This window comes from Eupeodes corollae, chromosome 1, assembly GCF_945859685.1.
Source record: "Eupeodes corollae chromosome 1, idEupCoro1.1, whole genome shotgun sequence".
Lineage (NCBI taxonomy): Eukaryota > Metazoa > Arthropoda > Insecta > Diptera > Syrphidae > Eupeodes > Eupeodes corollae.
The window spans coordinates 267,913,460-267,935,825 of NC_079147.1; the positions used below are offsets into that span (position 1 = coordinate 267,913,460).

At 31.9% G+C, this 22,366-nt stretch overlaps 1 protein-coding gene across 3 annotated transcripts in view; it reads right to left on the bottom strand.

Annotated features, from left to right (window-relative positions):
- The window catches only part of LOC129942497 (uncharacterized), a 44,583-nt gene extending 24,465 nt beyond the window's left edge, over positions 1-20,118 (bottom strand). For 2 of the 3 annotated variants that reach the window (XM_056051470.1, XM_056051469.1), the window contains exon 1: positions 18,012-20,116. In XM_056051470.1, coding sequence (XP_055907445.1) covers positions 18,012-19,959 — 1,948 coding nt within the window. In that variant the 5' untranslated portion in view covers positions 19,960-20,116. Of the gene's footprint in view, positions 1-18,011 lie in introns of all 3 variants that reach the window. The other variant, XM_056051471.1, reaches the window with a different exon arrangement.
- Between the last annotated feature and the right edge of the window lie 2,248 nt (positions 20,119-22,366).

The window sequence follows — 22,366 nt, forward strand, 5'->3', positions numbered from 1 at the left end:
TCTTCTTAATTTTAGCCAATGTCAAGTAACAAGCGATATCAATTGCCTTAAACTTTAAGGCTACTTGGATAACTTATCCCGTCGTTGGTGTAAATTAAACTATTTGAATCTTAACATTAAAAAATATTTTGCTTTTTCTATCTCTAGGAAACACTTTGTGCATCAAGATTACAATCATCTTCAGAGAACTACAAAAGTAAAAGATTTAGGAGTAACCTTTGATTTCAAGTTGTTTCCATTTTCTCCTCATGTCGATGCTATTGTCGATGAATCCAATTCAATGCTAGGATTCATAAAAAGAGATTCTATTGATTTTTTTTGACCAATGCACTAATGTTGTGATCAGTGGCGGCTGGTGAGTTTTCGAACTGGTGGTGCACTTTTCCTGTTATCAAAGTTTGAAGATTAAAATTGACAACAAAAAAACAATTTAAATAAAATATATTGATTTTTTAGTATTTTTATACATTAAATCAATGCGACGACATTTTTCGTAACCGAAACGTTCAATCACATTTTTATTGAAATCGGGTATTGTTTGTATACATTTTTTTTTTTCAATGCTTAGCACAGAAACTGCATTTAGTCGATCCTGAGACATGGTGTTTCGAAAAAAAGTTTGTATTCTTTTCAGAGTCGAAAAATATCGCTCGCTCTCTACCGATGTCATTGGTATAGTGCACAGAATTCGAAGTAGTTGCATTGATTCTGAAAATGATTCAGAGAGGTCATTATTATGAAACAATTTTAAAATTGCAACTGCTCTATTTGCACTGATGAAATCGTCGCGATTGTATATTGCAGAGTTCGTTTTTCAATTTGTTTTTGTCCAAAGCAGCGTTAGTGCAAACTGTGATCGTGAAATCTATATCGGGAAAATTAGAACGGTATGTTTTAAAGTTCTCGCAGGAAAATAATTTAGCCGCAATCAAATGATTACAAAAATTAATTCTATCTTTCACTTGAGTAATAATTATATCCGACACTTCTTTAGCTATGACAGAGATGGCCGATTTAAACCTTTTTTGCGGAGGTTCTTCAAGTTGATCTACGTGTTACGTACACTTTATATACTGATTTCAAAATCATTAATACAGTTTTTTATATGAACCAAATCAATATTCCTTTTCTGCAATTGTTTCAATAAAATTTCAATATGTGGCAGAATAGATTGAAAAAAATTAAGCCAATATAAAAAAGTATCATCGTTTAAATATCTTTGCAGCATATCAGCTTGATTTATAGAGTTTTTATCCCTTTCCGTTTCTATAATGGTTGCCATGCATTCTTTTAAAGGCTCCATGTATCACTGAGTTAACCGTTCGAGAATTAAAGATCCATCTCGTTTGCGGAGCAGCTGTAATCTACTTTCATACAATATTTTTCAAAATCTCTGTACGCTTCGGAGATCGTAAAAAACTTTAGAAAAGCTTGAAGGCTGGCAAAAATGTCTGTACGCTTTTGTTTTGACTTACACTTTTGTACCTTTGAAGACTGTAGAGGATGTGAGATGCTCCTTCATGACTGTATCCAATTCTGATACAAAGTCTATTAATCCGCGAAATACCCCAGAATTATTTGACTCAATTATTTCATCGTGACCTCGCAAAGCCACAAAACTTAACACAGTCGATAAGACGTGAGAAAATATATCTGTTTTTATCATTTTGTTCGTTCGACTTTTGGATATTATTTCTATACACCGAATCAAGATGATTACGAATGTTAACCGTGCCTAACACAGACAAACTCATTACACTTTGTAAATGAACTTGCGAAGAATCGTTTTTTTTTTATCTTTTCACTTAAATGCGTCTAATCCTTGATTCCAGTTTCTGTCCAAATTGATTCTCTAATAAAAATAATGCAAGGAAAACAAAAGAATGCATTAAGACGTTCACATCCACAAAACCAATATCTACAAGTTTTGAAAAGATATTTGAGTCGAAAATCATTTTTTTTCGGTTTTTAATTTTTTTGTGAAAAACACTGTCAATTCGATTTTTTTCAAAATTTTACCGAATGTTGACAACAATATTTTTTGAAAGATAAAAGTAAATAAAAGCTAATATCTCAAAGTTTTGAAAAGATATTTGAGTCGAAAATCAATTTTTACCAACTTTTATTAATTTTTTTTAGGTTTTTATTTTTTGTAAAAAAGCTGTCAATTAGATTTTTCTCAAAATTTTATCGGACGTCAAAAATACTATTCTTCGTTGCACAAAATGGTTTTAGAGATGAAATCATATTTTAGGCATAAAATTTTGGAGGTGACAAATTTTTTTTTCAGTTTTTTTGATTTAGAAAAAAAAACCATTAAATGGATTTTTTTTTCAAAAAATGTTGATACCACGTTACAATTTATTATATAAAATTTAATTCAAGTCTCTAGCGGCTTAGCTTTGTAAGATATTTAGGATTAAAAAAACTGTTCACCTTTTTTTCAAACTGCTATCATAAAAAACCATCCACACAATTTTCTTGAGAGCCATTTCTGCATCTTTCTGCCTTATTATCTGTATAACAAAATTTATTTGAAATCGATATCTCTTCTGGTTCTTGAGCTATGGACGAGAAAAAAAAAGGTTGCGAATCTACGGACGTACGAACGTACGTACACACGTACGCACAGACATCTTTCTAAAAATCTTTTATTTCGACTCTAGGGACCTTGAAACGTCGAGAAATGTCAAAATTTTCAATTTGACAAAACGGACCCATTACAATTACTTCCTATGGAAAGTTACCTAATAACGCGGCACAGAACATAATACAGCTGATGATGAATAGTCATCTAGTCATCCTTGTCAGCTTTAAACATACAATTTCAAACATCGAACGGATGCTCTGTATAATTCTGCAATTTTCGATCAGCTCGTGCGGCGCACGAGAGCAGACTCATTAATCGGTATATTTTAATGAAATATCTTTTGTTTCACGCGTCAGGCCTATAAGCATGTAACTCATACAAGTTATACAAGCAATTCTCGTGCACTCGCCGAAGCGCACGAGAATTTTTCTTCACACATAAAACTTATTTTCATTTTAATTGTTTGGGGCATAGTTGGAAATTTGATTTTTTTATGTTTTTGTATGTTTAAAAGTAAAAAATAAATATTAATATGGTAATATAAAAATATAGAATCTTTGGAATTGGGTGTTCAGCGCACGAGCGCACTTAAGGTACAGCCGCCGTTGGTTGTGATCATACTACTTTAGTTATATCTATTCTCAAATATTCGGATGTTATCTGAAACCCTTATCAATAACTTTTCTCTGATAGAATTCAATGCGTCCAGAATTGCTTGTCTTTCATAAAATGTATTGGAACTTCTTGGAAGATCTAGAAGAACTATTCATGATGTAGTTTTTGTGCTTTATATTTTGTGGTACCACATCAAATGTCCTAACTTACTCTCTTTAATTTGTATTTATGCTATATCAATACCGTTGAGGAAAAAACACCTTCTTGTTCAGCCTACACGTAGAACTAACTATGGTATCAGGGAGCCAATCTGAAGGTCAGTTAGAGAGTTTAATGAAATGGATATATATTATTTATTTTAAAGAAGTTAATCTTATTATTATTTAATTTTAAAGATACGGCAAATTTTTTTTTATAGACAGAAAAATAAGAAAAATTTCAAATGTTGTATACAACTACCACTAGAACCCAAAGAGGTATGTAAGAAAGCCACACCATTTCAGAAAATCGGGTGGTAGTGAAAGCTGCTTAAAATTTAAGGTTTTCCATTAATAAAGTCAAGTCTGGGGTAAATGCTAGTAAATCGACTGTTGCTCTTTTAAAACAGCTGGCAGACCATATACGACACGAACAAATGAAGAAAAAACCACCATTGAATTCGGCACATAAGAGCCGACGCCTTAATTTTGCAACAAATTACTGTAGAGCTTGGCAAACTGTCGTCTTTTCCAATGAAAACAAAATTCATTTGGACGGACCTGATAAATATATGTAGCTGTTATTTCCATGATTTAAGGAAAAAAGAAATCCATCTTGAAAAACGGCACCACAAAGGAGGCAGTTTAACAATGTTTTGAGCCCACGGCAATGACTTAAAAATCGATTCCGGAACGAGCTTTTGCGCAGTTTTTTATATTATTTGGAGGACAACGATGGACTTTCCAAAAATATAATGCACCAATTCATACCGCACGGACAACAAGAGCCTGTATTCAGGGTCAAAATGTGAATCTATTACCATGGCCCCCATTTTCTCCTGACTTGTACATCTTGTCAAACGTGTGATGATGGCTTTCAAGAAAAATCTTTAAAGGGTCTGACAGGTAAATTTAGGATGGTACTTTTTATGACCTTCTTTGGAAAAACCGTCATAAAATTTGTATTTATCAACTTAATCCAAAAATCTTTGTTTGAATATAAACTTAATACATACCTTAATCATACCACATTTGGGATTTTACAGAAAAACCTAAGGTCTTAAGACATATCAGCAAATAAAAAACGAAAAAATCTTGTCACTTTTTATGTGACACGAAGTGTAATTAAAATAATGTATGTATAGATAAATAAATAGTAGCTAACTTAAAAGTTTGGTTAAAAAATGTGTTTCAATAAAAGACAGTGTTTCATAGCGTCTACTAATTACAGTAATCAAACATTTTAAGTATTTTTGCCTCAATTTGTGGTGTAAGATCTTGTCTAGTCTCTGATAAAAATCATTCAAATCTTATTTTATAAGTTTATTCACAAATCACTTAAGCATCAACCACAAACATAGTTTATTCTTAACACAACTCTTAACTTGATTCTTATCAACAAAACCCCAAACACAATCAATCACATTTAATCATATAATTTAATTCAAGAACAAACAAAAAATATAAAAAAGGATTGATAAAACCAAAAATGATACAAAAATATCCAATCGGTCATTTGCTGCTAAACCCATAAAACCCCAACCGACACAATTGCATAACAAAATCGAACAAAAACATTCCGTCTTGAGTATTTTTCTTTCTTCTTCTTTGATTTTTTGTTAGATACTTTAGAAGTATTTTTCTTATATTTCTATTCATATTTACAGCTATGTATCTAAGAATACAAAAACCTAGAAACCAGATAAACTCATAACCTACTTCAATAGCATGGTTTTCTTTGTTGATGTAAGATCGATGGATTCTTATTATTAAGAAACAACAACAAAGAATTCCAATCATAAAGCTTTTTAAAAAAGTTCAGTATCAGTTAATTTTTTTGTTTTTGTTATAATTTGCATATCAATAAATAAAAGAAAATCAAAGCAAAACGGTACTGCTGCGAATTGAATATTGGACATTTTTGCTTCTAATTAATTACGGTTTTTATATTCAAATATTAGCCTAATTTCGTGAAATCAAAATCAAGTTTATCTGGTTTTTTGTCTAGTCACTGGTCGCACTATGGGTTCATATACGAGACTGCGACGTTTATTCTTTTGAGATGACTAAGTGAAGGAAATACTGTTAAGATTGGCACATTCTTTGATTTTGCCGATAAGTAACTAGTTATCCATTTTGCGGTTTCAAAAGTATATGGCTGTTATTCGACATCTGTCGAACTGAGTTGGTTAGCCGATTTGACGAAAATGGATCGCATAACTATCGCACAACGCATACAAATAGTTAAACCCTACTTCAAAAAGGTTGGTCAGCTTTTTGGTCAGGATGTGTGATTGGTCAGGATACTTCTTCGAAAACGACGATGGAGCGACTGTCGCAGTCAATTCGGAGCATTGGTCATATGATAACCGACTTTTTTTGCCTGCTATTGAAAACTACGACTTGGAGAATATGTGGCATTTCCTGGTTGCGTAATTTCTTCTCGTGGAGATATCAACTGGCCACCAAGGTTATGCCATTTGACACCGCTGGACTTTTTTTGTGGAGCTACTCGAAAGACTGTGTTTATGCAGATAAACCTTTAACTCTTGACCACTTAAAAACCAATATTCGTCAAGTTACGGCTGAGATGCCACCAATATGTGTCAAAAAGTGTTCGAAAATTACATCAAAAGAATCGATGCTTGCAACAAATCGCGTCGTGCTCATTAAAGTGATGTAGCACTTCAGATTCAGAAATATAAAAACAAATATCTAATATTTGTTTTATTCATGTTTACTTTTGAAACCACAAAATGGATAACCCTAGATATTTAACTTAAAAGACTTTTGAGAGGTATGAGGTTGCAAACATATACACTTTACAAGCCATCAAATTTTAAGAATTAAAAAACACGTCAAAAGTAACCTAAATTCAAAATTATCGACTGGTCTGGTACTTTTGGACATTGGAAAAACTTTTTATATTATGTGACACGAAGGGTTAATTTAAAAACTTATGATGTTTGGTTTTTCGACGCATCTAATTAAATTAGTAATAAGTTCTTTACAAAACAGAAAATTTGCTGTATACGCAGGCCACGTAAACTCTATTCTTTATATTAAAGTTAGTGGAGTTCCACAGGAGTCTGTGCACAGGAGTACGTTTCTTGCCACAAACTTCGTTACAGCTTAACTTCGTCTGAAAACTGCAAATACCTAGGGATAACTCTTGACAAGAAACTGACTTTTGACAAACATATCCCCAACACGATTAACAAAACTAATCTTATAATACGAATTTTACACCCGTTCCTAAACCTCAAATCAGGTCTTGGTATGCAGAATATAATTTTAATATTCAAAACTATTTAAAAGCCTATACTTCCTAATGGTGCTCCAGTGTGCTTTGACTGCGCTGAAACCCACTTAAAAGAGCTTCAAGGAGTGCAAAATAAAATATTAAAATTAATGATAAAAAACTTCCCAAGACATTATTCTACAGTCAGTCTTCATGATAAGGCTCAAGTTAAGAGAATTCAAGCTTCTAATTTATAATTTGCAAGATATTTTTTTTAGAAGATGTTCTTATTTCGATAATGAGCTTATTCTTAGTCTCTTAAAATAGATATTTTGTTTATATCGCCTTTGGGTTTATGTGCAATTTTAAGTTTTTAAGTAGGTTTTCTTGTAGGTTTTCCCTTAAGAATAATTGTTTCTCAGTTAAATTATTTGTATACTTGTATTAAGTTTTTATAATGAAGCTGTAATAAAATAATAATAAATAAACAAATAATAACTCCAAAAAATTTTGTATAAAATTGTGGTTTTAAAAATATCTTGATATATTATCTAGTCTTAAATGAGATATAAACAAGCATTTTGCTTTCTTTAAAGACCATCAGTACCTACAAAATTTAAAGACTAGATTAAGATGGCTGAAAGTGGTTTAGAGCCGGTTTCAATTTTTTAAGAATCTTTCGCCTTAAGCTTTACAGAAATTTGAAGAATGTTTCCGTCAAATGTTACTTTTTTATTGTTCCTTTCAAAACACAACGTTGCACGTCAAGAAATCCTACATAATTCTCATCATCATCATCATGGTCTTCGTCGAAAAACAACTTCACCTTCATTCAAAGCCTGATATTAAAAAGAAGGCGCTCTGCTGCTACTGCTGCTGCTTTAGCTAAAGCTGATGCACTTAACTTACATGAGGTGTGCAGTGTAGCTTGTATATCGTATGTAGTGAAAGCCTAACTGATTATTGTCTCATTAACGAGGCGAAGAAAACGAGAGTAGAACAACAATCTTTAACTATAGAAGTTATACGATTATGAGTACGAGTACGAATACTCGTACTCACATCAAGTACAAACATCACAGAATGTTGGGTTTGAGGCTCTGGGGGCATGATGATGACGATGATGTGTGCTAAAAGAAGGTTCTATCTATCTTCTATTATACTTTATATTGCCATACCCGTTATAGCTTTATAAAGTGTGCAACTTTCTTGAACATGATTTTTATGTCAGTGGTTTTTGTTGGCATAAACAACAAAAAGAAAATAACACCAACAAACATCCAGATCCCGCGAATAGAATAGAAAAAAGAAGAACAAAAATTATTATTAGAATTAAAACCAAAGCAAAGCTTAGAAGAGCTACCTAACTGCTATTTTCTGCCATAACATTTATTAATGATTGCCTAGAGGTCTGTATGTTTACTCGTGCTTGGTGTTGTTGTTTGTTGTATGTCTTTAATTTATACATTAGACTGATTCAAAATAAAAAAATGTCTTTAACTTTCAATACCACTAGTTTTTTGGTAAGAGATTTTTCAAATAATACTAGGGCCCGAATTTACGCTTTTTGATTGATATTTAAGGTTCATTAGTCGCGTTTTTTGTAGTACCCGTGGCATGATGGTAAGTGCGTTGGACTGTCATGCCAGAGGTCTTAGGCTCGATCCCAGGATTTTTGAATATTGAAGAATTTTTCACGGGTACTGCCTCGTGCGCAGAATTGACAAATTTTCCAAAAGTAATTCTTGTCAAGAAAATAGCTTTCTCAACTTTGCCGTTCGGATTCAGCTTAAAATGTACGTTCCCACTATACCTGACACCAGTACTCGCGCACAGGGATGGTTGAGAGTTGAAAGTCACTAGGTTCTAGTTCTAGGCTTACTTAAAGTGTTTTTTAATTTCAAAATAGATTTTCTATAAATAACAAACACTTTTAAGATCTTAAAATAATTAAATAAATCTACTTTTTGAAGTAAATTTGCTTTGGATTCTCTAGAATTGAGACTTCAACAAGCATTTCAAGAATATAAATGCCCCATAAACGGCAAAAGTGACACTGTCATTAAATTAATGTCAATTAAAAAACATAATGAAAGTTTCATATCTATTTATTTAATATAAAGCTTCGAATCTCTCTTAAGTGAAAAAAAGATTCTGCAACATTTAATTGGTAAGTTCCACACTTAATTTCCTTTCCAACTTATTAGTTTACCATCATTTGTTTTTATATAATTTTAAGATAAATTCTGTACTTTAATGCACTTATTTCCTTAAATTCAAGAATCAAACAATTTTCTCTCTAAAATTTAAAGGTTTGTTTAAGGTTCACGCAAAACAGTAACTTTTTAGAATTTGTCTTCAATCATCAGTTTTAAAACTATAGTCATAATAGATAGAAAAAGCCATGAAATTCTTCATAACAGATCCAATTTTATTTTAATACAAAAAACATCACAGTTTTCTGAAAAAAAACTTTCTCATTTTCTGGGTTTTTGAATCCTTATTTGTGTAGATTTCTTGGCATCTATAAAAATCCCAATAAGAAAAGAATATATTATTTTTATAAAAAGCTTCGTTCCAACACAATTTCTAACAATTTTATAGGTAATGCACCAAATCCCCTCTTAACTATTGTAACTAAGCTCTTAAATATGCTATATTTAGAAAACTGTTGCAATTAAATAGTTAGACCAATCTTGCTGAACAACATGGTTCTAAAATGATCTAATAACTATAATTGTCAATTAAGCCCTTGATATACGTTAATATAAGGTAAGGATTCACATTATGTTATTTAAATTTTGTCAGCCTCCTTTAGAGAAACTTATATTAGAACATTTTTAAGCAGTACTCAAAACCTCATTTGTATGTTAATTTTGTAAGTTGTTTTAACAAAGTAAAGTTAAGATTGTCAAAATTAAGGTATTGAGTTTTCATAGTAATCCACACCATAAAGGAAAAAATATTGAAGAAAACATTTTGGTCCTTCGAGCTGGATTTCCCATGTTTAGGGACAGACAACAGACTAATGCTGGGCGGAGACTATGGCTCATAATATAAGCATTGAGGTTCACTCTGAGTTGGATCAGTTCCTCCTCTAGAATAAAAATGAGACATATTTTGGCACTGAAATATTTATACATTGAGAAAAAGTCATATTCACAATTTTTATACAAGTTATTTTCTGAAGTTAGAAAACGAAGAGTTTAACAAACCCGATGAGCCAACTCTAAATATGAATCTTAAATGTTAAAATTTCGAAAGGAGTATTAATTCAATAAACTCTAGCTAAAAACTTATAGTTGCATTGAAAATCAAAGATATTTTATGTTTTTTGTTTTCTGAATCAGTCTAACATTCATACTTGTATATGCAAAGACTGCACTCCTATAGTAATTAGCATTAAATAATGCAGGTATAGAATTTTAAGTCTTTCTTTCGATATAAAGTTATATGAAGTATAGGTAAGTGAGTTCAATGGAACTTATATATGTACGAGTATGTTGTACTTGTGCAGAGAAAACTTATAAAGATTTTTGTTTTATTTTTGTTTCGTTGCGCATTTCACATACATCATTACCATTTTTCTTATTTTTTTTGGTTTATAAATTTATTATTTATACAAAACGTAATGCTTTTAAAAATTAATAATTTATGAATTTTACTAACGTCTTAAATAATTACATTTAAAATACACGCATTGATGGCTGAAAATTGAAAATTAGAAAATTCCGTTCGACGGATGGAGAGAATTATACACTTTTGTAGTAAAACACTTTTATATACTATGTATGCGTGCTGTTTAACCTAGACTCTATTAGAGGTTTTGTATTCATAAAAAAAAACATTAAGATGAATGAAAAAATATTTAATTAGAAAATTTTGTTTAGATGTTTTAGAAAACTTCATGTTGTATGAAATTAAAAATATTTAGGGTTTAAATAGAACTAAGTGATGAATTAATAAGTATAAGAACGGCAAGAAAGCAGTTTATCATTGGGATAGTTTAAATTTGAACTAAAAAACGTTATTTGCACTTGGAAAGGGTCAAACTCAAAGCTGAAATTGCATACGACAAAATTAAATTATTTTCTGCCATAAACCAAATAGTCTTATAAAATATTTAGTTGGTTTGAATTAGGATCTTACTTTCAAATGGTTTCAGGTTTTTAAAAATGCTTAAAATTTTATGACGTATGACTCTTTATTGTAAAGTTGTAAAAAAAACCTTGAACCTTAATTTCTGGTGCTAATTTTGAATCTTGTCTGTTCAAATTTAGTTAAAATTTTTTTTTATTTTTCACTGTATTGATTTGTATTTGAAAAACTTACAGCCAATTTCTTGACAAAGTTTTAGTCCCTAAAACTAATTTGACTGATAAAATAGAGCTCGATTGAGCTCTAACTCATTTCCTCATCAAGTTCCCAAGCTTAAGAACTCTGATTTCAATTTCAGTCTGAGATAGAACTTTAATCTAAAAGACCCCCAAATTTGGGTTTCTATGATTTTAGAACTCGGTCCAGCAATGTTTTTACTTCTTCCAAAAATTTTGATTCATTCGAGGTTTGGATTAAATTTTAGCCTACAAGGACATTTGCATTTAAAACTTTTAAAGTATTTACTTATCGTCTGCATTATTAACTTAACATAGGATTTTATTGTAATGGGTTCGATTTGTCAAATTGAAAATTTTGACATTTCTCGACATTTCAAAGTCTCTAATTCGCAACTATTTTTTCGTCGTCAATAGCTCAAGAACTAGAAGAGATACTGACTTCAAATACATTTTTTATACAGATATAAGGCAGAAAGATGCTGAAAGGGCTCTCAAGAAAATTGCGTGGGTGTTTTTTTTTACCATAGCAGTTTAAAAAAAATGTTGGTTAATCCTAAATATCTCATGAACCAAAAACGCTAGAGACTTGAGTTAAATTTAATATAATAAAATGTAACGTGAAACCAATCAAATACATTTTTTGAAAAAAAAATCTAATTACTTGTTTTTTTTTATAAATAAAAAAACTGAACAAGAATTTGTCACCTCTAAAATTTTACGAATTCCAAATGATTTTATCTCCAAAACGGCATTTTACAACGAAAAATAACGTTTTTAGCATCAGGTAATATTTTGAGAAAAATCGAATTGACAGTTTTTTTTTTTATAAAAATTTAAAAGTTAAAAGAAAATTTAACAAAAGTTGGTAGAAATTGATTTTCGACTTAAATATCTTTTCGAAACTTTGAGGTATTGGCTTTAAACTACTTTTATCTTTTAAAAAATATTGTTGTCAACATTCAATAAAATATTGACAAAAATATAATTGACAAAAAATAAAAACATAAAAAAAAAACAATACTAAAACTTAGCTTCTAAAAATATTGTCTTCAAACTTTTTTTTATTTTACAGAAAATATCGTTGTCGGTATTCATTTGCTTTTTTTTATAAAAATCCAACAGTCCGTTTTTTTCATAAAAAATAAAATCTACAAAAAATAGTACGCAAATTTGGTAAAATTTGATGTTCGGTTCTTGATATCTCTCAAATTTATTTTATTTATCCAATTTGTAACCATTTGAGAAATGCTACTAAAATTGGTTAAAATTTGGCTGCATCTTGTAAATACACGATTTTGTAAGGCTTTTCAATATAATATTTCTATCATTGCATGCGATTGAGATTGAAGAACTTTTATGTATGTATATCTGAATTAATGGTACTAGTTTCCAAGAATCTGTGGAAACAATGAAATCGAAACCAACTCCATTTAATCTTTATTTAAGTGACGATGTTCAGTGCAACACGAATATGTATTGTGTACATTTATCAACAAAATAAACAATTTAAAAAACACCAATTTCATACAAATTCCATCCAAACACGAAAACACAATTTTAATTCCGAAAAAAGTGAGAATGTCAAAACTAAATCCCAACATAAATGTTTGCTGACAGATGTTTTTAATTTTGTTCGTAAAATGTCAGAATTACTAGATCGTGTTTTTAATTCATTATAGATCTTCGTCAAGAAATTGGTAGTTAGTGTTATAGCTTTGCTTAGACGATACATTTGTTATAAGAACGAAAGTTAACCTTAGAATAGTTTCGGCTTTTTCTGTAAAAAAAACTGCTTTAGCATACATAATTGGGGCTTTGAAAATTACTCTATAGCTTACAATCTTAATAAATGAACCCGGTTGAATTTCTACAAATGAGAGGGTATAACATTTTAGTACCAATGTTTATTTTGTGAAGGGTATTTGTGATATGGTCCCGTATGGTTAATGTATTGTTACCTAGATATTTGACAAAATCAACCCACGGAACATCACAGTTATGTTTTTTGAACTGACCAATTGATAAAGCACAGGGTTTCATTTTTCTTTTAAAAAAGATGGCTCTGGTGTTAACAGCGTTAAGTTTAACTTTTCATTCTATGAAATAATAGTAAATTTTGCTTAGAGCATTTTCCGCAAACATAAATATTTCACTAATAAATATTTCGGAGCAACCAGCAATGTATGCAATATAATATAATACCCGTAGGATTTTACACGAATAACAAAAACAATATCCATAGTAAGAATAACACCGATAAAAGTTAGAGTAGAATCTTACTATCGATAGGTTTTTGACATTTATACGAGCCTCGAATTGATCTTATGTGATTTCGTTCTCAAATGTTGGTACGATTGATATTGCATTTGTATCTCGATGGCTGTGTTTGTTGAGTAGTTATGAATTTGGAATCATGTATGGTTTCCATTGCGGAAAAAACGAATCTATTACTGTTGATATTATTAAGTTTTGTTAGTGAAAATGGACTAACTGCGTTTATTTTGCAAGAAAAAAGAATAGAAAAGATATTTATGTTTTGCTATGTTTCCAAAAAATGTTTATCTCAGTTAAGAATAGATAAATCTCAACTCGATTCAGGTATATAAAGAATTGAGGCGAGCTTCAAGCTCGCTTCAACACCACATGTAAATGTATTAGTATACAACAAACCCCCTTTTTGAAGTTTTTTATTATTATTTTGACAGATCTTCTTTCAGTTGTACCAATTTTTAAATACAAAAATCTGGCCACTGCGGATCGTTTTGTTGGGAATTTCTCACTTTACTATATATGAAATGCGAACAAAACGCACGTAATAACGGACCCATATCCTTCTGGTACCCCCGAGTTTATATTTTTTAAGCAGCATTGTACTTTACTTAAATTAATTTGTTTTTTTTTTTTTTTTATTTCAGAGAAAATTTTTTGTATTTTGTAAAAGATAAAAAGGACCACAAAAGACCTTAAATTTATGAAGAGCAAAAGCCTTTTCATTATCCAAAAGGAGAAGACCAGTAGACTATTTTGCAGTAAGTTTTTCTTTAATATGGTTACATATTCGAAGCACTTGATATATGCTACTATGAGCTTGCCTTTATCCAAATTGTTGGATCGGAATGACACTTAAGGTCTCAAGAAGTTTTATTTTTTTTTAACTTTTCATAATATTTTGCTAAGTGTACTAAGCGGAATTATTTGGCGATAGCTCTTTGGATTGTGAGCAGGTTTTCCTGGCTTGAGAATTGGTATAGTTTTCACTTTTTTCCAAGTTGGTTGGAAAATACTGTAACTTTAAGCAATCGTGAACAATACAGCATATATGAGTTACTCCAATCATTTTTGGAGTGTCTATGTCATATTTTAAATAATTCCCAAAAAATCTTCATTAGAAACATAAACGTATTTATTAATTTGTATTAATACACTTAAATATTAAGGCCACGTTTTTACTGGCACTGAATACTGAAACGAAGTTAACAAAATCTACATAAAACTTTATTGGATTAAAATTAAAAGACGAAATGAGAAACCAAGTAAATTTCTACAATAAAAATATGTCATATGTTTGTAAAATGTTTTGTTTTGAAATTTATTATTATGCACCTTGTTAAGTTGTTACTTAAGATATGATTAAAGAAGAAAGAAACCTCAAACGTTATTTCAAAACCGATAACTTCAAATACATTGGAATTTGATTTTCTAATAAATTTTGAATCGAAGGCTCTTTTTGTTGGTACAAATTTACAAATTAAGTACCTACTTGACAAATGTCAAGAATGATCATTTGTAATAAAGCTACATAGCTCAAAAAATACATTCGCAATTAAGGGCCTTGCATGCATTAACACTTCATCAAATATTATCAATTTATAGATTATATGCATATTCAGTCTTCGTATTCCTAGCATAATGTCTTTATTAACATTTTATATCGTGTATTTGCTCTAATTTTCGCAATTATGAATAATCATTTGATACCTATTAAATATAAACTTTGCATTCGTAAATTAAATTTGTAAAAAACAAAAATGAATTATAACCAATTTCATCACTTTCATTTAAAAAAAACTGAACTAAATGATATAAAATTCAAGAAAGTTATCAAAAGCTTGTCACCTTCATTTTTATGATTAAAATGTTTTAGTTTAAGTTTGAACTACATATAATATCTTTCAAATGTTTAAAGTAAGAAATAATGTTTTCCAGTTTTATGCATATAACTTTTATAGCCCTTCTATATTTTAGGTCACTTGTCAAGAGAGTATGAACTTAGTGTAATGTGACGTAATTTTGTTGTTTCCTAAATTTTGTTGCACCAATAAAGTTAGGAGCTTGAATTTCTCAATGTTGACAAACTTAGTGCTTGTAGTAAGTGCCTGACCAACAAAACAAATGAAAGTGTTTTGATATTTATTAAATATAAAAAGTTAAAAAAATTGGTGGAAAGAAGTGGATCAACATTAATTTAAATAACCTTAAAAATAAAAAAAAAATGGAAATAAGCAAAAGCATTTTGAGTGGTTCGGAAGAAGACTAAACAAATTATACTGAAATTAAAAGTAATTATAAAAAAGAAAAAATTAAGTACAGAAATAAATATGTAATGTCAATATCTACTTCAGTATAGATCAAAGAACAATGCGGAATAATTTAAAAAACATATATTAAAAAAAGTAAAATTAAAAAGATGTATTTGGTACGGAGATTTGTAATGTTAGTAAAATAATAGCAAATAAATTCAACGGTTTTTTTTTTCTTTTTCTTCTTAACTATTTATTAATTTTTTTTATAAATTGTAAATTGAGGGGTCATAGACTATTTTGATGAATTTTTTTACGAATTAAAGAAACTACATATTCAACAATTTTGTTTTGAAAAGTGTGGTCGGAACAATAAATACAATTCCATTAACTATTTTTAAAAACCATGTACAAGAAGTTGAAAGTGTGTTCAAATTTGAAAATATTTCATTAAGTTGGATTTAAGAAAAATTTTTAACGATATGAAAAACAAACGCGATTTTCACTTCATGTACCCAAATATCTACTTACAAATAGAGAATTAAAGTGGTTTGAATCGTAATCAAATAAAAGAAAGCAAAGAGTAAAAGTAAATAGTGAAATTTCTGGGATTAAACTAAACTATGGGGTCCCTCAAGGGTCAGTTTTAGCAACGCTTTTTTTACTATTTATAAAAGTGTTGTAAAACGTAGCAAAGTAGCTCTGTATATAATATGTGCAGTGCTAACGATGTTGATGTAAGCAATAAATTACAAGAAGACTAAGGTTAGAACTTATTTCAAAAAAAAAAACAAAATTAATCGTGCTAAATGATAGAAATGATGACAGCGATATTAAGATAATTTGGTGTAGAATAAGACCGAAAATTATCAAGAATTATTGGTAATCATATCGAATACAAAAATAGGTACAAAAATAGGATTTTTGAAAAGAATATAAAACAAACTTTTAACTATTAGTGCAATAAATATTTATAACGTAATTATAAAACGTCGTTTTAAGTATTCTTCACCTGTTTTGCTTTTATGAAATGATAATAATATTTTAAAACTGTAAAAATTACAAAATAAGGCATGTATGAATGTTTTTTGTTTGTATTTTAAATATTTAAGAGACTTATAACCATATGAACTAAGAAATAGAAACGATCTCAGACTTCTTAACTTTTTAGTACAAATGCACAAAATTAATTTAATTATGAAGGTTTTCAGTTATTCGGTAGTTTAAATATTCAAACCAAAAATGAAATTTACTTAAATAAACAATATAAAAGAAATTTAAAAACAACAAAAACTCAATTATGTTGAATAGTTTTAAGTAAATTTTATGAACTTAAACTAAACCAAACATTATTAAGCTTAGAAAATAACTACATTTAACAGTGGGCAGTTTTCAAAAATTGAAACTTATTACAAAAAAACGTTTGTATGTTCATAACCTAACTGCTAAAATTTCGATTGGATTAGTGAATTCTTTATAATTTTACAGAAATCCTCATTCACCATTTTTGTTTTTCAGTTTCTTTCACGTATCTTTTATTTTATGTTTATTAATATTTAAGATTTAATAATTCAGAAACATTGGCTTGACAAGAATGATAAATAACTAGCAAAAATTAATTGTTTATATTATTTGCTCTTTGTTGGTAACATTTTTAAAAATACCTATTAACATTTTTCAATTAGGACTTACACCTATTTGTTATGATATTGCACAAGTTGTACTAGATTTTCAATTGAAATTTTCCAAAAAATTCTGTGTATTTTAAAATAAAAATAAATACAATCAAACAGTTAAACTCCCTGCCTATTAAAATTTAACTATTCTTATAGGTTACAATAAAAATTAATAATAAAACCAGCTAAAATAGGTTACCATCAGAATCAGTGCATTGTGAAATTAAAACCTCTCCCAGTTAAAACCCCCCACGCACGCGCTATTTACCGAGTCATTAAATAGTTACACTCTTCTAGAACATTAACTGAAACCAACCTTTCAATTATACACACAGTACTCGTACCTAACCCATTAAGTATATAGTGGAACTTCATAGTGTACCAACTTCACTCTCAATCCATAAAGCTATAGACATCAAGTCAATTATTTAAACGTAGATAGCTCAACTGTGACTATGGAGATACCTTACTTAAGCCCGTTCATACATATATTTTCACTTCTCACTGCATTTGACATCCAATAAATCTTTCTCTCACTTTTTAGCAGCAATAAGGTGTGACTTGGTCTTAATTTTTAAAACACTGTTTCTTTGCTATCATAATTAAAATAGACATAAAAGCTTAACAAAAAATGCTAAACAACTTTATGTTTGACACACTCGAGCGGTTTTCAATAAAATAAACTTCAAAGAAAAAGAAACTTCTCAAGCCATCTCAAGTGCGTCAACCTCTTTTTCTTTTTGATGACAAAACAAACAAACAAAATGAAAATGAAGCAAAATAAAGTAAAAAAAAAACTTTCAAAACGAACGAAATAGAAAAGAAGAAAACTCACCACCTCCGTTCATAGTTGCAGTATGCTTCGTACTATTTCCATTGCCCGTATTCGATGTTGAATTCGGAACCGGACCCATCACTCCATACTTGATTGGCTTAAAGTGGAAGAAGGACGGCGAATATCCCGATCCGGCTCGACTAAGCGAACTAAACTGCTCCTCACGATCCTCCACGTAGAGGCCCTCCTTGCCCATGGCGGCCAATTGACGCCCCTTCGGCATAAACATTACCAAAAATACTGTTGCCGATGTTGCAACTAATCCAAATGCAATGCATGCATCCTTGTGCCGATCGGCCACGGCCAAGCCGCACAACATCCAACCAAGCCAAATTGGTATCGCACCACCAATCGCTAGACCAATGTATGTAGACTCCCGATAATTATCACGAATGCCGCGCGATTTGATCGCGAGAACCGCCACGAACACGATCAGGAAGACAATGTAAATTAAGGACAACAACAGTTCCGAGAATTGCGTCTTGCACAGGGGTATCATCATCGTGGCCGTGCTACCGTGTTGCAAACGTGTGATATCACTCGAGGTGATCAGCATGGAGGACAGTTTGTTGCTAACACTGCTGCTGCCCATGTTGCTGTTGCCACTAGTGCCCGCACTAGTTGCACTGCCGCTAACACCGAATGGAACTGTCATTGTGTAAATATCTGGCGGCTGGTTTAGCAGCCACTGGGCCCCAATGGCCACTTGGATGAGTACGGCGAACAACAGTAGCAATCCTTGATACGGTGCCGGTAGGTAGACACCGCCGTTCAAACTAATGAGGAACACGCACTTAACGAGCAGAGCCGCAAATACCAAGGCATAGGCGACCCCGGCCCCGAAACGTATCGCTCCGCAACTTAGCACAGTCGGTTGTGCCGTGATAATTGCGCCGAGACCGGCGCAAGCAAATAGGCCCAGCAACAGCATTTGGCCCAAAAATAGATGTCGGCGTGAGGGCGAGGTACGCCAAGCCTTGAATAGAACGAAAATCTCAAAGGCACCCATCATGATCATGGTGAGCGATGCTAGAACCAGTACGGGCACAACCCAGGGCTCCTTACGGAGTCCGTTAGGTAGACGTGTGCTAACAATGGTCGGTGGAGTCACCGCTGCTGCCGATGTGTTGCCATGAGATGGATTCTTGGGGGCCAGAATCAGCACCGGTCTCGGCTGGAGGTGGTTGTTCTTGTGCTGACCCGTCGAGTCAACCGATCTGAATTTCGATGTAGTCGAGGGAACGGCCGGTTTCTCTGTCGTCGTCGATGTCGGCACTATGAAGAACTCTGTCGACATTTCTATCAATCTGGCCGCCTTCGAGACGTTCAGATAGTCCCTTGATGGAGCCACTTCATTATTGTCGCTAAGTGAATCCAACGCGGCGGCGGATACCACGCTGGCCACTTCTTCGATGTCATTGTCATTGTCGTTGCGTCTGCGTTGTGGTTGCGGATGCGGATGATTCTCTTTCACTGTCGCAGTCGCACTCGCAGTCACACTCGAAATTGAGGAGTTATTATTTTGAAAAATTATACGATTTAGATTTTTATCGCTACCGTTATCACTGATGGTTCGAATTTCCTTTTCCACTTCACTGCCCGCTCTAATATAAACCGGGCCAAAATGATTATGATTATTACTACTTGCCACATTCAATTCACTTCTATTCACATTTGTCGTATTGAAACTATTTGCGATTTGTCTGTTTCGTGGTAATAAGCGATCACCGAATTTCGGTTGCGTCACGATCACCGGAGCGTTTGCATTTGCGTTTAGATCTAAATTCGACTGAGCCCGACTTATTTCAATAAGTATGGTCAATGCGAGAGCCACTAGTGGCAAAAAGCGCGATTGGGTGCAAAGTTGTGGTGAAGAATGAGAATAAATGGTTCGCGATCTCGATTTTCTCGTCAGCACTAAAGCCGACCGTCTTGGCTGACGGGCCATGCCTAACTAAAACGTTCATTGGAATCGCGCACAGCTAAAGGCTAGACTAAAGACTAGACCTTCGTCGTCGTCGTCGTGTGGGCCATAGCTATTTTTTGATTTTTTGTATATATTTTTTGGAAGCAAAGACCGAAAATGCGACTTATCTGGCCAACGATACGATACGATGTGCACCAGGTGAACAAGAACAATGCTGATCGAGGTGCCTGCTGCTTGGTCTTCGATGGTAAAACCTAACATTTCTTGTTATTTTCATACTTCTTCTTTGAATCAAATTGATTTGAAGTCGAAGTCGAAGGTTGTTGTATATTGTTTGTTGTGTTGTTCGAACTTCGAACTAAAAACAAGTTCGAGTTGTAAGTTAAAAAGAAGTTACTGGGTATCTCTTTAACCATATTTCGAATTCGAAAATGGTATTCTCTTAAGATTTGATTGGTTTCCATCAGTTGAGTTAGGTTTTCGACTTTTTTCTTCGTAGACTCTTTGACGTTGACGTTTCGTAAACAAACCATGTAGCAGGTTGTTTACCTTTGGAAATTTGCAACTTTTAGTTTGTATCTTTGCAATTGATTTACATTTAAAATTTGTATAACGCGTCGTTCGTTGTTTAACTGGGCTTAAACTAAGTTAGTGAATGGGAACCAATCGGTATTAATTTGTAACTTTGTTATGAATTGAGTCGAAAAGTAGGTATATCCTCAACCTTCGGTTTTTGTTATATTGTTGATAAGTTTATCAGTTTTGTATCATCTTTTTGTAATTTGTGTTCTATCGTTTTGTCAAAAGTGAATACGTTATCTGTTGCCACTTTCGTGTAAGGCTTTGCTATTGACATTGACGTTGAAAGAGAAACTTTTTGCATACAATTCTGATATACATAATTCGTTTTTGAAGCCTTAGGTCTGATTGTATATTTACCTTGGTTATGTAAAATCCGCATTCGCCTTTAAGTTTTTTAGAAAAATAGAAGGTAAGCCAAACTTTGCATGGATGGTACAATGAGGTTAGTGATTTGGTACCCTGAAAATTCGTTTAAAAAAAATATCTTTGGAGATAGTTCTTCTAAATAGCAGAAGCAGCTACTGTAGTGTTGAAGACTTTAAATTCGGAAACTGTATCAACAAATTTTTTACTAAAAAATGAGGCCACATGCTCTTTGAATGAACTTTAACAACTTTCGTTTTTTCTTTAGCATTTATTTTAGTTTATAACCAAGATATTTAAATTCATCAACAAGTTCCATAACATCGTCGCGAAGAGCCCAGTTACGACGAACACAAACCTATAGATCTGTTGCATGATCTGAAAACCCTAATTGTAGGCTTCAAGCTATTTATTTTGAGATTCCAAATACTTTCACTCTTCTTTTGTAACTTATTGATTTAAAGCTGTAGAGTAAATAGGTTATCCGACTTAATAACGGAATCGTCATCATAATACCTTCTGGGATGTGATTTTCAACATTATTAATAAATAAGGAAAATATGAAAGGATTTAACACACAGCCTTGAGGAACGCCGTGACATTCGGAGTCTCTCTATTTGTTTGAGTTATCTTGGACAAATGCAATATTGTTCTCAAGCATTTTCTCATAAAATTGTATGAATTTGGTTGATTATTGAAAGCTTGCAGACCAATGATTGCCTATTGACTATTCCGAATGCAGCTTTCAGGAAAACAAACAAAGTATATACAAATAGATAGGAGACAACAAGCTCTTAAAGGAGTTTCAACCAAGCTTTAGGATAGGTTATTCGACGGTTGACCACATTTTTACCCTTAAAAGTGTCACAGAAACATTCCTCAATAAGGACAGGAAGCTATATACGTTTTTCGTTGACTTTAAATCTGCATTTAATATGATCGCTAGACATGCGCTTATCTATAATCTGTATAGCAACGGAATGTCATAGAAGTTCGGGAGAGTTATTCATAATCTATACGCCGATACAATTGCTAAGGTATGGAATGGAGAAGAGTTTTCGAGAGGGTTTAAAACACAATCGGGAGTCAGACAAGGCTGTACATTGAGTCTGAGTCTGTTCGCATTGTTTATTGAAGATCTCACAGACCTTTTACCAAGTGGCATAGACTTCGCCGGACAAATAATAAAAGCATTGCTGTTTGCGGACGACATTGTTCTTTTGGCACCATCAACTGAATCATTGCAGTTAATGATAAACCGCTTGTATCAATATTGTCAGCTTTGGAGTTTTATGGTGAATCTTAATAAGTACAAAATTTTGATTTTTAAAGGAGGAGTAGGCCGCTATTCCAGCGGAAGAAAAATGGTTCTATAATGGAGAAGTCATTGAACTTGTCACGGAAATTCATGCATGGAAATTCATCTAAGAGAGAAACTAGTAAAGGCTAAAGGTGTATTTAGTGCAACTTGGAAAAGATGTTT